The sequence below is a fragment of the Penicillium solitum genome, assembly GCF_028829755.1.
Source record: "Penicillium solitum strain IBT 25940 chromosome Unknown utg000001l_segment0_segment0, whole genome shotgun sequence".
In the NCBI taxonomy this organism is placed as follows: domain Eukaryota; kingdom Fungi; phylum Ascomycota; class Eurotiomycetes; order Eurotiales; family Aspergillaceae; genus Penicillium; species Penicillium solitum.
The window spans coordinates 7,296,888-7,313,814 of record NW_027072121.1 but is presented as its reverse complement, the minus strand read 5'-3'; the positions used below and the strand labels follow the sequence as shown (position 1 = coordinate 7,313,814).

The window sequence follows — 16,927 nt, the reverse complement described above, 5'->3', positions numbered from 1 at the left end:
CAAGCTTCCATCTAAACACTGATAGACATCACATCATCACGATCTTCTTCATATCGTTTTCAAGCATCCTCCACCTGGGTCGCCTCCACACTCTTCTCGGTATCACCAACGTGCGCCAGAATCTCCGTCTGGTAAGGCATCTCCTGTGCGATTCGAACAGTATCGAAGACAGACTTCGACTGAACAAAGATATCATCGATCTCCTCCAGTGTACGGCCCTTAGTCTCAGGACAGAAGAGGTAGAAACACACGCAAGCAAAGGCACTAATGCATGCATAGACAAGGTAGTACCGCCATTGGATAGTAGCGAACCCGACAGGGCTCACCTCTGCCAGCACGAAGTTGAAGAGCCAGTTTGCCGCAGCTGACATAGCAGTGACCTTAGCACGAGTGCGTAGCGGTGCGATCTCCGCGGCGTACATGAATGGGACAAGGAAAAGTCCAATAGGGTAGCAGAAAAGCGCCATGAAGTAGAACAAGAGCGATGCGCCAGCTGCGGACTTGTTTCCAATGTCGCTTGATAGTCCAGCCAGACAGGCCTGGGCAACGGTCATACCGGCAGCGGCAGCAATGAGCAACGGACGACGTCCGACACGATCGATGAGTAGAACGGCCACACCTGCAGCCAAAAATTGCCAGATTTGCAAACACCCGGTGATGATTCGTGAGAGTGTACCTGAGTAACCCAGATCGGACTCGAAGATAGTATCAGAATAGAAAGTGATGATGTTGACACCGGTCATCTGTGCTAAAATATTCACACCGACCGCCATAACTGTACGGTGCAGGTGGCGGTTCTTCGTGAGAGCAAATGGCGAAGAGGAGCCTGCTGATTCGGTATTCTCGTCAATGACAAGTGACTGTCGGATAATGTCCAACTCCTGTAGGACATGCTCGGAGTCGATAGACACATCTTCCATCTGGGCTAGCACTTCACCTGCCTCCTCGAGACGTCCGACTCGTGCGAGCCAGCGGGGAGACTCCGGGAGGAGCATAATACACCCCACAACAACGAAAGCAAAGAGACCCTGGAATGCAATGGGGAAGCGCCAGCTGGCAGAGCTGTCGCTGACATAGTAGAGTCCGAATTCCAACCATGTTGCGAGAGCAACGCCACCGATTGCAAACCATCCTTCCAGCAGTACCATTCGTCCTCGGGCCTCTGCCGCAGATGACTCGGAGACGTACATTGGGATTGTGGCGGTGAAGCCACCGACACCGAGACCTATTCAGTCACGAAGTAATGGTTAGCTTATTGTGACTTGTTAGATGATAGGTTGGGACTTTACCAGTAATGACTCTGCCAGCGATAAGTTGACCTAGGGCGAAGGGACTTGATTGAATGGCTATACCAATTAAGGCTATGCAACCGGCAAAGAAAATAGTCTTGCGACGACCAAGTCTGTCACCTAGAAAGGCGCAGGACCCTGCACCTATTGCGCATCCAACTTCATAGATAGCAACCGTTGTGCCTTGTAATGGTCAGCATTGTTTTCGTTATCTTCTAACAACCAATTCATTCGAGTAAATACCTTGAATTGTAGAGTTGTGAGCTTTCTCACTACCGCTGGTATTTACGGTATCGATTTGAGGGAAGACAGCGATGAAAGAGCCCAGTGTCAAGAGTCCATTGGCAACTGCCTGATCATAACCCTGTAATATGAATCCGACGGCGCCAACGAGACCAATGACGAGGCTCAAGGACTTGCCTCTGAGCTTAATAGGGGCCATAGCGTTCACTCTATAGGTTTGTACTGCGGGTGTTGAGAAGTCTTTTGTCGGAGTTTTAAAACTTCAGCTCTCGCACGATTTCAGGGGGAGAGAAAATATTAAAAACCCCCCAGAATACCCCGGTGTCCCCGGGTAATACCCCCACGTACTAAATCCGTACTAAATCTCAAAGCGAGGGGCCCCAGATTGAAGGAGAGTACCTAGGGTTAGGGCTATCCACCTGCCCAGGCAAAGACAAGCTTACCAAGCTTCGGAGGTTCACCGGGCGGACCAACCGGCTCCCCGGGTTCGACGCTAAGTGGAGCTTAGAGTTCCTGTAAGTCTGGTACAATGCGGCGCTAGGCGTAGCTCATGTCCGACCTTGGAATATGTATGGTACCTACTTCGAGGACGGATACTCGGCAAACCTCCGCGATTACTTTCTGATTCATTTATTGGCTATACGAGCGACCATCCATGCTGATTTGACCACATGACCTTCTCCATTGATACCTCATATCCACTTCCCCCCCCCCTATCTCTTGCGCGGGGTACGTTCGTGTGGACCGTGAACTTGAGGCGACGACCTTGGAAGTATAGCGGTGTCCCGGATAGATGACATAGCCCCCTTCCAACTTGTGGAATATCTCTTGTCTCATACATGACTTTCCCCACCCCTGGCTGTTTTTGATGGTCTATATGACGCAAGTTTCACACTGGTTCGGTTCTAACATCCTTGATAATGTCTCTGTACAACATACGGATAACATTCTTGACCTCCCTAGCATCAACACGTCATCATTGCGGTGAGCTCCTGTGAGATATGTGACCTGCAATGATAAGGAACATCAACGATCACCAGACCAAATTTCCTGGATTTTCACTGCTTCGTCTATTTCAGGCGGCCGGTCCGATTCCAAATTAAACTTCAAGCCTTACGATAATAACACTATCCCCGAGATTACCGACAAGATGCAGATCTTTACCTAAACTGAGATACATCAGCATTGTCATTACTCCGGAAAATGTGCACAGCCAAATAATGCATGATCAATTCTTCTGAAATGTGTTGTAATCGCCAAAATTGGAAGTGACCTGTTAGCTCACAGCTTTTCTCCGATGAAGGTGAAGACCAGCCGGCCCCTTGCGGCTTTCCGCCACCAGCCAGTGGTCTTAGACAACTTAGCCTCTCCACATTATACAGGTCTAATATAACCCGAGGGCCTAGTATATGAAAGAAATTAAGAGTATAATTCAGTGTAACACATTGATCATAAAGTCATATTTTATTGGGTACGCTATGAAGATGGCGAAGGAGAAAACACCGACTTCACTCTGCGGAAAACCTCCGTCTTCAAAGCCCGATACTCATTATCTGTGCGCAGAACAGCATCGCGATTCTCAATTGCCCGACGAAGAAGATAGGCCAGACATTCACCCATACCTCCCCAGGTGGAGCATTTATAAACTTCCGGTGTTCCATCGCCATCATTCATCTGAAGCAGTGAAAAGCTAACCTCATCAGACATACCATGGAGTTGGGCAAAACGCACAGGCACAGTAGGCAATCCGGACATAACACGATGCTTATGGAGCTCGTGGGCAGCAACCACGCTTTCCTTATTATGACTTGCCAAAAATAGATTCACCGAGGGGAATTCGCGGGTGCCCTTATCTCCGAATTCTCCGATATTCTTTCTCAGTGCCCCCTGGGCAATCATATTATATGCGTTGTCGGTGTCTTCCTTCGTGTCGTGGATCAGGGACCGTTCATCCGTAGTCATGTATGCGCCTCTCACGAGCTTGAGACCGAGAGTGAATCCATCTTCCTTTGCCACAGCGAGATGGTTGGCCAGTGTCGCTGGTGTGCTTTTGAGGTAGGCCTGGTATGTATTGTAGATGGTGGAATAACCGTCGCGATTGTATGTGCGCATAAGTTCCACAGCAACCCGTGCAATGCCCTTTTGGAAATGCTGAGACTCGGCGTCGACGAGGATGCGAACTCTTCTATCTTTGGCCTTGGTGCAGACCTCATGCAGGGCATCCATCATTTGCTGGGGAGGCAACTCTCCAGCGGCGAAAGCCTCAGTGACGCTGACACCAGCACCTGTCAATCTTATGAATAGTCAGTTGTTACTCCATGAAAGGGTGGGTTCCAAACAACTTACTTGACTGCGAGGTAATCTTCTGCCTCCGTCATATAGATGGTCTCAACGGTCCCTTCCCGCCAAGCTTCGATGCTTGGACATTGGTAAACCGCAGCATCGACAGACACATCCCCTTGCTCGCTTTTCAAAGCAGCAATGCAATTTCCTTGCTGAGCTTGAGTACTATGATCAAACACAGTCTCGGCAGCGTATGTCAAAATCATACCGCGGAAGCCCATGTCTTTCATTTCGCGGATGGTGGACCTGCATTCTGCTCCATTCTCTCCAGCACAGAATTGATTATAGAACGTTTTCTTTAATATTCCATGCAGGAGCGGATTCCGATCCACGTCGAATAGCCAGATTCTGTTGGGCTTGGAGAGGAAGGACATCAACGAAAGCGCGGGGATGAGGAGGAATCTCTTCGACGATATCGTAGAGACGAGCAGAGATCTGAGCAAGACACGCGCCGGTAAAGCAGAGAGGGGTGGTAGTGTGGGACTTGGAGCCGTCTTCACTTGTGCTTGTGCATGTGCTTGTAGTGTTGAGGTAAAGCGCAGTGAAATTGATGTATTCACATTTCTCGTTGGCCGAGTGCATCGCGCAAGAGCCGTTAGAGGCTTCCCAGGAAGTACGGTGCTCATTTCTTTCGAATAATATTATTCTGACTTCTGATCATATGAAAATAGGCGAAGGGGCCAGCTTCTTTATCCTTCATTGTTGTTCCCCTCGTATAGAACCAGATAACGTCTCGGACAGGCGCCCGGTGCCTTTGATAACTGATGAAACCCTCCATGCGGGGTGATTATCGCTCGTGCTGGTCAGTATCTCCACAAACAGTAATACAACCCGGGGAGCTTATTCGAAGGACGGGTCCTATTGGTGATCCAGATAATTCGGTCGTGGAATGTCTGCACGGGAGACTCGCCGGTGGCGGGGTTACTTGTCCATGTTATCAACGGTATGCCTACCGACAGCGCCTATTTTGGTCTTTATCAAGTGACACAAAGATAGACTGGTGTTGTCATTGTTAAGAGATAGTTTCATGTTACTATATGGGTTATTGGTATCTTTCTGGCATGACAGAAAGCTTTATGTACAATCTTCACCAGATCCGTTCTGAAGATGTACCATGTCTCATCGAGGGGTAGGCAGATCATCGCTTCCATGCGAGATATACAAGATAAAAATGTAGAATAGAGCCTATAGTATAACTGAATTGCAATATTTTCTCACTTTAACGAACCGCGGCAATGTACTTGGTGGTCTTCGAGGATTCTTAAATCTCATTTCCAGTCAGATTTGAGCATATTAACCAGATCTATAATTATAGCAATGGCGAAATTTTCCTTTTCATAAATAATAGCGTTCAGTATGGAGAGTTATTTAACAAAATCACCCGAAGGGGACATGTGAGGAACTTAAAATCGACCAATTTCTCGAAGTAGAGATGGTGTAAATGTCTCACTAATTTGCTTTGTACCTAGAGATTGATTATCCTGTACAGCCTATATTGTCTAATGTAGGTTTGTTATATATATGTAGGCAAAATACAAAGGAAGGAGACGTGTTTCTGCCCATCCTTATAAGCGAAGGTAGGCAGTGTTCAATTATTGCACTTAACAGGAGAAAGATATCATTTCTTCCCAACATATATAAGTATCTAACTCTTAGTTCGTTCTTCACTATCCCCATCGCTTCCAATTTTCGTTTTGAGTCTAATCAGACGGCAGCCTACATCTACGCACGGCGCACTAGACAAAGCTCAAGATCACTAGTCCACAACTCCTTTTTATACATATTCATTACTCTTTACTATAGAAGCGACTCTTCCCAGCATGTAAATTTCAATGAGTCACGAAAAAGCCATCTAGAACTTCTTCGCCCGAGGTCTTCTCTATGTCGGATGAAATCGGGAGATTAGGGTTCAACAAGGCGCGATCTTCTCTTCGCATAGCCATCTTTAATTTGATCTCGTGGAGTTTGTAAAGCTATTACATATTATACACTGTATATTGTAGAACCCAAAATCCTCAACAATTGTTGTTAGTTGAGTCATAGTCTGCGTTCTGCATTGTAGGAAACAGAACATCCATGGCATAAAAGACGGACAATTCTGTTGGAATTTGACTACTCAATTCTAGAATCAAAACACTTCAACTTGCTTTATATATTTCTCGTTCTTCTACCTTTTTTTTTCTCGTTGATCATGAAGCTCAAACCAAGTATACCTCGTTTTGCCCTTGTGCACACTCGTCTTCAGCACAGCGCAATGTTCAGGGCAGACACTATATCATATGCCCAGCCAAGCAGGTATACCAGGCTCTCTACCTTGATGCCACCCAAGAGAAATCACACAACAAGCACCCAAGTTGGCCAAAAGTCATCATGGACCCATCCAGTGTATGTTCAATTAAAGTGCCTCATTGGAGGAAATCTTTCCTTCACCATCCCTTATAATAAAAATATTCGTATCTGACATATAGCACCTTCCTGCTAGATACACAAAAGAACAGATCCTCGCCGTCCGAACCGCTCACCGCAAAGCACACACCTGGCAAGATAGAGCAGCTCTCGGAACCGTGCGCCTCTTGCGCTGGGGTATGGATCTCGTCTCCGGATATCACACACGACCAACAAACACAAACACACTCTCCAAAGCCCATATCATGACCGAGGAGAAATGGATCGCGAGATTCGTCTTCCTCGAAAGCGTAGCCGGCGTTCCAGGAATGGTAGCAGGGATGCTCCGACATCTCAAAAGCATCCGGCGAATGAGGCGAGACAACGGATGGTAAGTGAATACCAACCATCCATCTCCTCCTTACTCGACAGAAGATGATCTAAAATCCCATACAATACAGGATAGAAACCCTCCTGGAAGAAGCCTACAACGAACGAATGCACCTCCTAACGTTCCTCAAACTCGCCGAGCCAGGCCCAACAATGCGATTCATGGTCCTGGGCGCGCAGTGGGTATTCTTCAGCGGATTCTCCCTCGCATATCTGATCTCGCCTCAAATCTGTCATCGCTTTGTGGGATATCTAGAAGAAGAAGCAGTAATCACATACTCGAAGGCAATTCTTGACCTCGAAAATGGGTATTTGCCTAGATGGGAGGGCTTGCAGGCTCCCGAGATGGCAATTAAGTACTGGCAGATGCCGGAGGGACAACGCTGTATGCATTCATTGTTGCTCTATGTTCGTGCTGATGAGGCGAAACATCGTGATGTCAATCATGCTTTGGGGAATTTGGATCAGAATACGGATCCGAATCCTTTTGCGGCGAGGGTTAGGGTTCAGGTTCAATCTGTTGCGAATTCGACTGGTGGGTTGCGCCAGCTGGAGGGAAATAGTCGGAAGGAAACTTGATTGAGGAAGTTGTCTCGGTTGTTGTTTGCTTGACCTTCAGTCACTGGTCTATCACGAGATGGGGTAAAAAGCAATTACTAGAGCTCCACCATATTATTGGATGTTAAGCAGATCGATACACTTGTGTGAGTTACTAGATATCATTAGTAAATACTTCCTTGTCTACAAGTTTGAATCCAGCCCAATGTTTGCGAATGGCACTGCATATGCATAAGGTGTTCGATACAAGGCGGGTGAGCTGCCGAGGCTTGTCGGGAGGTTGTCCCGATTGAGGCCTAGACATATACGACTGGTCAGCATTGGTTGTACAGAGTTCTTTCCGGGAATCAGTAAACTGTTCCGGTCTGTTTGACTGGCTTTTGGTCAAGTTACGAGGGCATTTAGTATGTAGCGGTGTGGGTTTGATTCACCCACAGCAGAGTCTAGCCAAATACGCAGCTTTGCTAGACGATATAGGAAATATTACAAAAACATCTGAGAAATATCCTAGAGAAACTAAAGATGCTACGCATTTTAAATATACGACATTCTGTAATCCTAGATATGTGGAAGAAAACCAAATGATGCCCAAGTAATACCATTTGTTTGGGATAAAAGAGTAGAGATATTGTAAGTACATGCAGGAGAATGCCACACCAGAAACAAGAGGCCTGATAACCCAAGCCATGTAGAGATACATAGCTGTGATTCTTAGGGGCCGAAGAAAAATGCCGTGGGTCTGGACGCGTTTGCATTGTGAGCTGGAACCGAGATAGGCGACAATAAAGTGGCCTATAGAGATTCCACGTGCCTTTTTTCAAGCATGTCCTTCCATTGAGTCTGCAAATTTGGAATCTGCGGGTCTACGCATGTCACGGTGCCTTAACAGGCCCCGATGTGCGGACCGGTCAGAGGAATCCGGTTCAGTTCTGCGCCAAGCCTTATTTTGGGCATCCATACCGGGGGATTGGGTCCGGAAGTTGGTGCGAGCCGTGGTGGCAGAGCGTTTTCAGTGATCAGCCATTATCAAACAAGGGATAGGCTACCACGCTGCTAGTTTGGTGAAAGTCGTGTTCATTGCCGGTCAATGACTGTGAAAGGAATCGAGACCATGACAGCAATGACGGATGGCAGGAGATGATATCAATTTCAAATGTAGAACGATCGGTGGGGCCTAATAACTTTGCGCCGATACCGCCGCAGGCTGGAATTGGTTAGCGATTCGTTCAAGAAGATACGGGATCCAGTAGGTGCATAATTTGCAGGCAGAAAGATCGGCAGTGTTGCACGATGCAGCAACGATCACATGGGGGGAAATCCAGGGGGGGGTCCTTACGGGACTGTTCAGCATGCTGTTGCGCTTGTTTCGGCCCTTCTTAATGTGGTTCTTCAGGGCGGTCGAGTCCAATGGTTTGAGAAGTTCGAAGCTGCAAAGAAGTTCGCCAGAGACCGACATGATAGCGCCCCAGTTATCGAACTCGCCGCAATACTAAGAAAACATCAGTATGAGTCAATGTGAAACACAAAAGAAGGCAACTTACGTTGGGTGCAGAAAACACAGTCACCAGAATACGATCCTGGTAGAACTCATACCCATCCTCAACTACCATGTGAGCACGGCAAACCAGGTCGAAGTCATGACGTTGCAAAAAGTCCATGATCACCTTCTTTCCGAAGCAGTAGCTAACACCACGCTCGTTAGGTTCCCAATCTTCCTCCATGTCTGCCGGGTCACTCCACAGGAGGTCGTTCAACAGACCATAGTCCGGTACGTCAGTGGGGCGGGCGATGCCGCGAATGTCGTCCATATGCGAAAGACTAGGAGAGAGACCACCGTGGACACAGAAGATTTTGCCGGCCACAGTTGCAGCAATGGGGAGACAATTGAAGGTATCGATGAAGGTCTTCCAGACCTTGATGTTGCAACGACGCTTGCACTCATCATAGAACCCATAAACACGGGTAACGTTGGCACACTCATGGTTTCCTCGAAGTAGGAAGAAGTTCTCGGGGTACTTCAACTTATAGCACATCAGCAGAAGGATCGTCTCCAGACTCTGCTTGCCTCGGTCGACGTAGTCACCCAGGAAAAGGTAGTTGGAGGCGGGAGGGAATCCACACATCTCGAAGAGTCGAATGAGGTCAGTATATTGGCCGTGAACGTCGCCAACAATCTTGACGGGAGCCGACAGCTCCAGCAGAGCAGGCTGCGACAGGAAGAGCTCGCGAGCGGCGGTACAGATGGCGGTAATCTCCGCGTTCTTTAGGCAGACTGTTTTGGTAACCTTGCTGGAATAACCAGCGTCGAGGAGTCGCGAAATCATGTCGTCCAAATCAATCGATTTCAAAGCGCCCATACCCATCCCAGGAGATCCCGAAGTCTCAAGTGGAGCGTTCAAGATGAAATCCAAAATTGGGTTCAGTTGGTTCTCTCGCTTCATCAGAATTGATTCACCGGCGACCGCGGTGGCCCCAGACGGGGGGCCACCAGAGGGAGGGCCATCTGACACATGGTCGACTTCGCCGCTCTGCTTCATCGCGTTCACATCCTTGTGGCCTCGTTGCAGGCTGGTTGAAAGCGATGGGGACGGCGGGGGTTGGGGGGAGCCGGGTCGCGAAGCGCTCTCAGAGCCAGGCGACTGGGGGAGGCCGGCATTGGAGCCAGGGCGGCTTCCGACAGACTTGAGAGATCCAGCATCGGATTTGTCAGTCTGGCTCTCAGTCCGGGAGAGAGCAGTGGTGGAACCCCGAGGGCTATCGGAGCTGCGAGCACCAGGGATTTTCGATCGGATCGAGCCGCGGAAGGAGCGGAGAGACTCTTTGGTGTCGGACTTGGAAAACGAAGGGTAGGACTGAAGAGGGTCGCCCGAGGCGTTGCCCTTGGAATGCGACTGACCCATCACTAGAAAGTTCGGGTAACTGCCAAGCTTGTGTTGAGAAGATCGCACGAACGATGGAAGTTGGAACTATTATGCCGAGAAACCCCTGTTGTGTTGCTGGAATGTCTTGGCCCGAGCTTCTGCAATCTTATAAAAAGCTTGGGAGAAACTCTGCAAGGACTGCGCAGTGATTTGTGCGAGGACTGATTATCACTAATCCACCTTGTTGGGACCTTGAAGAACACACGGGCGGAGCCAAGTGCAATATGTTGAGCACAGTTACGAGACAAACGGGCGAGGTGACGAGGTCAAAGTGAGGATCTAGGTAGCGGGACAGAGGTTTTGTGATTGATGTAGGTGGAGGAGGTTTTGAATGGTGCGAAGCTAAAGATAAAAGGCGGAAGCTCCGAAGTGAGAGACTTAGGAAGAAGCTCTACAGAAAGTTAGCCACTTGCACGAGACAATGCAGGTGCGGGATTGCAGGGCTGACTCCGCAGAAACACAGGTGGCATGTGGAGGTATTGGTGAGAAAGAGAAGAAGAAAAAAAGACGCAAGGGAGGTCCTTGAATGGAGAGGGACTGGGAATGGTGGGTTTGCGGGTAGAGTAATGCGTCATTATGTACGGGGGGGTTTGAGCGGGTGGTATTCCACAATATCAGGCCGCAGGCAGACACACACCAGGGGTATCATTTACCTCAAGAAGAATCGTAGGGATATATCACAAGAAGGGGGTGAAATGTCCCTCCGATGAAAACCAGAAAATAGAGGGGAAGAGGAAAGTTGAAGAGAGAGAGAGAGAGAGAGAGAGAGCCAAGGCTAGCAAGGTCAGATGTAGGCAAAAGTACTCCGCCACCGCTAGTACAGCAAAATGGTACTTCGCGGGTACAAAGTGGCTGTTTTTGTGGTTTCGATTTCTTGGGCCCGGTCTCGATCGGGGAGTGGATTAGGTCAGCCGGACTATCTCTAGGTCCGAGCTATACAAAGAACCTTGTCCAACTTGGGAGTCCTAAGACAAGTTGAGGGAAGATAGAGAGTCTAGACTCTTGATATTTATATTGATAGATTCATTATCCATCAGCTTTGATCAAAAGGTTATTTTTTCTTTTTTTCTTTTTCTTTTTAATTTGATTTGATTTGATTTGATTTCTTTTTAAACCAACCAAACTAGTACACATAGATCCAAGTCCCTTGTCAGTCTGTATATCTTTCTCTTTACAGCTTCACACCGCACAAATTTTGGAAATACCTCCTGTGTTTTTTTTTCTTTCTCTTTTTAAACTTGTAGAGCCCTGGCTTTATCCCCAATATCCGAATGGTATCCTTCTGCATTTCCCCATATTCTATCTAAATTCTTTAGTCTCTCTTAACTGTCTTTTTAGGCGTCCTTTTTGAACCCCCGCTATTAGCGCTCGATAAGCGATGTTCTTCTCCCTACAACGTACATGCATGCATTTACATTCCAATTTGAATCTGGGCCACCTGAAGAGGCCATCACAAATGAATTTGCAGAGCCAGTCGGACACTAAGAATCTTTTTCCGACCCTACCCGGTTATTCGCAAGAGAATCTATCCGGAGCTTGGACCCCGCCACCGGGGCCATATCTCCTATCAGAAGTGATAGAGATAAAAGTGCAGCACCCACTGACCCAAGGACTCGACACCACGTTTAGAAGCAAAATGATACATCACAAATTTATATGTTGCTGCGTGGTAGAGCGTAAGCCTCCTGCAAACACTTCCGACAGTGGAAGGCGGCTAGAGAATAGTAGCGTCCGTTCAGAAACAACACACACCCTGCCCCATGATCAGATCGCAGCGGAAGCGGACACGAGCCACAGATAATCTTGGTTCTGCACGAAAGCAACTACGCTGCATGCCAAGGGATATCTGTGGCGGAGACACCGCCTTTTTGCCCCTCCATTCACCCCTTGTTGACCAAAAACGCCTGCCACAAATAATCTTTCTATCCGATAACTTGACTGCAGACCGGCAGGTCAAGCCACCTTAGATGCTGCGACACTGCGATGCAGCTGCTGTGATCCCGGTGCCACGTTGATGGAGCAGCGAGTGCCGCTGCAAGCAAGCCTCATCTTGGCAGCCGCACGCCCAACTCTCGTCCTGGCGGAAAAGCAGGGACCAGGGTAATGGTGGGCGCAGGGCAGAAACCGGGCTTCTCCAGCAGCATATCGCGTGGGTGGTGTGCAATAGGTGCCATGCTGCTTGGTATTGTGGGGCAGTAGAGCCAGGTTTATCATTCGAGAATTGAATAAAGAGCGATTCCCCAGATGGGAAAATGAAGGTCTCGTGGACACGAACCCGAGTTGGAACCAGATTAAGGCTTACTCCAGCTCTATTTTCGTAATGTGACGTCCTGGGATGACAATGAGGCCTATCAACCGATGTGTCATGTTCACTTTGACAGTTGTGCTCTTTGCTTCCGACCCCTCTCCCCACGATTGCTTCTCCTCTGCAGCGGCTTGTACGGCAGAAGTGGTGGGCATACGATATTCAAAGGAGTTGGCGAGGATGATATTTCGGTCCTATCAGAGGGTTTTTGATTAGTACCATTCGCTATATGCCATTTCAAACCCCATAGCAAGTAGTTCATAGGTGACTGCTTACCGCATCGGTACACTTGAAAAGCCCAACAAACATCCGAGTATCCGTGGTATGGATCCGCAGTGTGCGACCCAACAGGCCTTCCAAGTACTGAACAGACTGATCATGATCCATTGTGGTTGGTGCGTTGTTCGTGTCAGCAGCCGAAAGGCCTCCGATGTGCGGGGGGAGTTGAAGTCTGAGGGTAGCTGAGCTGAAAAGGATTCCGACGCAGGAGGAAGGACAAAGTCGGATTATTCGGGGGGTTGGCAAAGTTAAGTAAGTTCGTAAGTTCTCTTGCGTTTGGGATTCCCCTGACCTTGTGGTTCAATTGAAGGAGGGACGAACGTCGAACGTCGGGTGGACAAACAACTTTGTTGGTGCCTGAGGCCATGGCTAATGGCATAACTAGTTAACTAGTTAAACAGCCATCACACTAAAATCTACAACTTAGAATGAACTATAGAGTGTCTAAATAACGAAAAGTGAATTTATTTTAAACATAGTATCAGTCAGCTATTAGTCTTACTCTAGACGTATATTTACGCATACACAAGTGCTTATATCGAACTAGTTACCATTCTAGGCAACCGATCACAATACCTTCAATATAGCTATCCAGAGCCGGATCAAATAATGGCACCCTTACCCCAGGGTTCAATTGAAGTCAGAAGTCACTGGAATATCGAATTAAGCCAGATATCTCGCTATGTATGTTCATTAAAAGCTTAAGTCTCTAGTCTTTCACGTATTCCCAGGCTTCCATAGACGCCAAACAAAAGAATCTCTTGGTTCCTTTCGAGAAAGGAAGAAAAGCAAAGCAATATAATTAGCCAGTAACACCTTGCCCAAATAGCCCAATAGGTATCACAAAATAGATGGAAAGGTAATGATAACCTTTCTTGGAATAAATACCAGCGCACGATGATGAAGAAGAACCCGTGCAATCAAATTACATCCAGGCCATTCCTCCCACCCAGTTCTTGGGCGCCTGGTCCAACTCATCACCACCGTTTCTGCTATCCATGTCCATATCCATGTCCACATCAGCACCCATCTGATTGGATCCGGGGCTGTTGCTCTCGCTCGAGCTGTCTCCGGAGCTCATTTGATTAAACGCCTGGCGGCGTAGGAGGTCCTCCTGAGCGAGCGCAGTCTCATTGGCACGAGGTGCAAGTGCTGAGCGGGATGGTCGGAAAGAAGATGATTGCTGAGGTTTTTGTTGAAAGAATCGGTGTAATGTTTGTTGTCGAGGGTCAACGTCTTCTGGTGTTTCGAGAGTTGGCTCTGAGTCCATTGTATCCATATCGGTGGCTTGTGTAGACTCCTGCTGCTTTTGGGCAGAGAAGATCCATCGTAGGGTGTTTTCTGCCAGCTGTCAGCAAGGTTGAACGTTGACATGGTCAAGGGAGAGTGCCACAAGGGCGAGGCGAGGCTCTTACGGTAAATCACTTTGTCACTAGGACGATCGTCTCTGAAGCGCTTTCGTGTCCGACTGTGGAGATGTGTGCTCCCATCGATTACCATGCCCCATTCACTGGGGGCCGGAACTGACGGACTATTCGGGAGAGCTGTGAACGAAGCTTTCCGCTTGAGTGACATTTTAAGCGCTTGGTGTATATAGGAAGGTAGGTCGGTAGAAGGTATGTAGAGGTAATCGCGTATAAAAAGTCTCACGGGGGCAATGACAGGTGAAGGTGTGAGGAATTGAGACGAGGACTGGGTGATGCGAACACAATTGGCTCAGCGCGTCATTTCCGAGATTCGCGTTGCATTCCGTCAAGCTAAGCCCAAACGGGTAATATAGGTACAAACTCCGATGCTCAGATAACATCTTTCCACATCATGGACTCTGGAGGCTCTGGATTTCTAGAAGAAACAGGCTATTACTACTCTCAGTAAATATCTCCGACCTAGAGATATCAATACTGTTGCTTCAACCACGCCACCGTACCTAGTCGATCATTCTTTCGGTATCCAGGACTACACTACTTCAAACAACATATACAGGGATGTACAAACGGACACTTGATAACTGTTTCTTTTGGCCTTTTGACAAACGGACGCTCGGAACTATGCAGCTATTTGATCCTTCAACTTTGTTTCCCAGAGCTGTATCTTGGTATAGGTACATATAGGTACTTTCACGGTTCCAAATGATATTCAGATATGGAAATTCACAATGTGATATTGACTAGAAACTCATATAGGGCATATATTAACTACTAAGCTTTCTCTGTATTTTTCAAGTACATAAACCCAGTCCAATCAACCTTGAATACCAACATCTTCCAATATTTTCCCTATCGGCGCGCCGGCTAGAGCGTTCGGGATCCCCCGCTCCCCCCACTTCTCAATTAGAGAGCTTCAACTTGTAGGGCAGAACCACTTCTCACATTCGACCCTGACATTAATCAATTACTTCAAATTCTATCATGCCATCTCGACAGGCCTCTCACTCTGGATCATGGTACTCAGATAGTGCCCGCACACTGGCTCGTCAGCTGGATGCTTGGCTGGCACAGGTGCCAGATACGATGGAGAAGGTCGGCTCGCTGCCAACTCCAGGAGCCAGAGTGATCATCGCACCGTATGTCTGAGACTCTCATCATACATACGATGATATCCAGAACCAAGCGTACTAATCAACCAGACATGCGGGTTATTCATACTCGGGGCCTTGCGCAGCCTACGCATACAAGGCACTGGATCTCTCCAAAGCGTAAGCCTATCTCCCGCTTCTTTTATGAGACTGTTCTAACTTCATAAATAGGAAGCGAATCTTTATTCTGGGACCATCACACCATGTCGCGCTCGCAACACTGGCTCTTCCAACGCTAACTTCCTACCGTACCCCTCTATCCGATGAACCCCTCCCACTAGACACCGAGCTGATTACCCAGCTTCTCGAAACCCAGGCAACCAAACCAAATGGGGCAAAGATTAGCTTCACAACCATGTCGCGTTCGGTCGATGAAGACGAGCACAGCATCGAGATGCACCTTCCCTACATCCATCGGTTGCTCCAACTCCAATACCCAGATTCTCCAGCCTCTGAATACCCACCTCTAGTCCCAATCATGGTCGGAAATACCTCGGCCTCGACAGAGCAGGCATTTGGGGCCCTCCTAGCCCCCTATCTAGCGGACCCAGAAAACGCCTTTGTGATAAGTTCAGATTTCTGCCACTGGGGCCTCCGGTTCCGCTACACATACTATGTCCCACATGCCCCCCGGCCAGGGCCACAACTGCCACTGTCTGGTGATATACTTCCGCAGCCCGGAATGGATGCAAACAGCGTCGATCAGGTTCTCGAGATGGTCTCAGCTGGTCACTCCTTGCGGCAACGCGATCGCATCTCAAGCCGTGAACCTGCCATTCACGAGAGTATCTCAGCATTTGACATGGCTACCATGGCTGCCATCACGACGGGATCTGCAAAGTCTTTCCTCGGTATTATTGAACGCACGGGTAACACGGTATGTGGGCGCCATCCGATCGGGGTAATCATGGCAGCCCTGGAAATTGTCACGGCAAGTCAAGCAGCCGACCAGGAAGGGCGCTTTTACTTCCTGCGGTACGAGCGGAGCTCGGATGTAGAGGAGATTGGCGACAGCTCGGTGAGCTATGTCTCTGCATTTGCTGTACTTTAAGATGGCCCATTGCTAAAGTAAGGCTGGGATCAACGAGTCATGCGTACCTGAACCAGAAATTAGTTAGCTAGGTATGGCTTGTTTAATATAACATTTAAGATTGCATGTCCACCGGGGGCCATGAACGCGATGGGCTGTAGCGCTCATTTAAATCACCACTCTAGACACAAAAAAGAAGATCTTAGATTGAATAATTGCCCTAGCCAGGTTCTTCTCACAAGTTCTAGGCCTGGTATTGCAACATCTTAAACGCCGAAGCATCGTCATGGTCGGTGGTTGCACTTGGGGATACACCATCTGGTGTATCCAAGGTTTAAATGGACCCCTGATCTCTTAAATTGTATAAGATGTTTCAGATGAGATCTGTTAGAATATCTCCGAACGCTAAATCAAGATATTCCCTGTTATCACAAAATGTCAAACGTGGGACACCTCCTGAAATTAGCCGCTGGGCTGATGGAGGCGTTCTTCGGCCAATCCGGCAGCCCTATGGGATATTAGATACTTTTCCCTGTCAGCCTCTACCCCTAGATTCAATATATTTCAACTAACCAGATCACAGAGAGACATATTTCGGCTTTCTGGTCC

At 48.2% G+C, this 16,927-nt stretch overlaps 8 protein-coding genes across 8 annotated transcripts; 2 read left to right on the top strand and 6 right to left on the bottom strand.

Moving 5' to 3' along the window:
• Positions 1-59: 59 nt before the first annotated feature.
• N7455_002790 (sugar porter family MFS transporter) lies at positions 60-1,731 on the bottom strand (the record flags this gene model as incomplete). The annotated part of the gene is made up of 3 exons (XM_040959946.2): positions 60-1,225; positions 1,290-1,472; positions 1,533-1,731. The coding sequence occupies 3 exons, from the start codon at positions 1,729-1,731 to the stop codon at positions 60-62; spliced, it is 1,548 nt and encodes a 515-aa protein (XP_040809617.2).
• Positions 1,732-3,008: 1,277 nt separating this feature from the next.
• On the bottom strand, positions 3,009-4,105 carry N7455_002789 (proline dehydrogenase family protein; the record flags this gene model as incomplete). The annotated part of the gene is made up of 2 exons (XM_040959906.2): positions 3,009-3,825; positions 3,879-4,105. 2 exons carry the CDS (start codon positions 4,103-4,105, stop codon positions 3,009-3,011), a joined length of 1,044 nt encoding a protein of 347 aa, XP_040809651.2.
• Positions 4,106-4,157: 52 nt separating this feature from the next.
• Positions 4,158-4,457, bottom strand: N7455_002788 (uncharacterized protein; the record flags this gene model as incomplete). Its single annotated transcript, XM_040959916.2, has 1 exon — positions 4,158-4,457. The coding sequence occupies one exon, from the start codon at positions 4,455-4,457 to the stop codon at positions 4,158-4,160; it is 300 nt and encodes a 99-aa protein (XP_040809678.2).
• A 1,735-nt stretch (positions 4,458-6,192) lies between these two features.
• N7455_002787 (alternative oxidase) lies at positions 6,193-7,229 on the top strand (the record flags this gene model as incomplete). The annotated part of the gene is made up of 3 exons (XM_065604361.1): positions 6,193-6,260; positions 6,358-6,651; positions 6,722-7,229. 3 exons carry the CDS (start codon positions 6,193-6,195, stop codon positions 7,227-7,229), a joined length of 870 nt encoding a protein of 289 aa, XP_065462852.1.
• Positions 7,230-7,794: 565 nt separating this feature from the next.
• On the bottom strand, positions 7,795-10,856 carry phzA (putative serine/threonine protein phosphatase). Its single transcript, XM_040959888.2, has 4 exons — positions 10,783-10,856; positions 8,750-10,520; positions 8,545-8,697; positions 7,795-8,412 (listed from the first exon to the last, which is right to left on the bottom strand). Exons 2-4 carry the CDS (start codon positions 10,106-10,108, stop codon positions 8,383-8,385), a joined length of 1,542 nt encoding a protein of 513 aa, XP_040809677.1. The 5' UTR covers positions 10,109-10,520; positions 10,783-10,856; the 3' UTR covers positions 7,795-8,382.
• A 1,571-nt stretch (positions 10,857-12,427) lies between these two features.
• On the bottom strand, positions 12,428-13,016 carry N7455_002785 (LSM domain-containing protein; the record flags this gene model as incomplete). Its single annotated transcript, XM_040959955.2, has 2 exons — positions 12,711-13,016; positions 12,428-12,628 (listed from the first exon to the last, which is right to left on the bottom strand). The coding sequence occupies exons 1-2, from the start codon at positions 12,819-12,821 to the stop codon at positions 12,428-12,430; spliced, it is 312 nt and encodes a 103-aa protein (XP_040809653.1). The 5' UTR covers positions 12,822-13,016.
• Positions 13,017-13,638: 622 nt separating this feature from the next.
• N7455_002784 (uncharacterized protein) lies at positions 13,639-14,288 on the bottom strand (the record flags this gene model as incomplete). Its single annotated transcript, XM_040959927.1, has 2 exons — positions 13,639-14,054; positions 14,129-14,288. The coding sequence occupies 2 exons, from the start codon at positions 14,286-14,288 to the stop codon at positions 13,639-13,641; spliced, it is 576 nt and encodes a 191-aa protein (XP_040809648.1).
• An 833-nt stretch (positions 14,289-15,121) lies between these two features.
• Positions 15,122-16,339, top strand: N7455_002783 (protein MEMO1; the record flags this gene model as incomplete). The annotated part of the gene is made up of 3 exons (XM_040959934.2): positions 15,122-15,276; positions 15,340-15,408; positions 15,460-16,339. The coding sequence occupies 3 exons, from the start codon at positions 15,122-15,124 to the stop codon at positions 16,337-16,339; spliced, it is 1,104 nt and encodes a 367-aa protein (XP_040809620.2).
• Between the last annotated feature and the right edge of the window lie 588 nt (positions 16,340-16,927).

Excerpts from the sequence above, each read along its gene's own strand:
- phzA (XM_040959888.2), bottom strand. The coding sequence starts at position 10,108 with ATGGGTCAGTCGCATTCCAAGGGCAACGCCTCGGGCGACCCTCTTCAG. Across the intron at positions 8,698-8,749 it reads CTGTGTTTTCTGCACCCAAC|TATTGCGGCGAGTTCGATAA; the intron begins GTAAGTTGCCTT and ends ATGTTTTCTTAG. Across the intron at positions 8,413-8,544 it reads ACAGCATGCTGAACAGTCCC|CCTGCGGCGGTATCGGCGCA; the intron begins GTAAGGACCCCC and ends AACCAATTCCAG.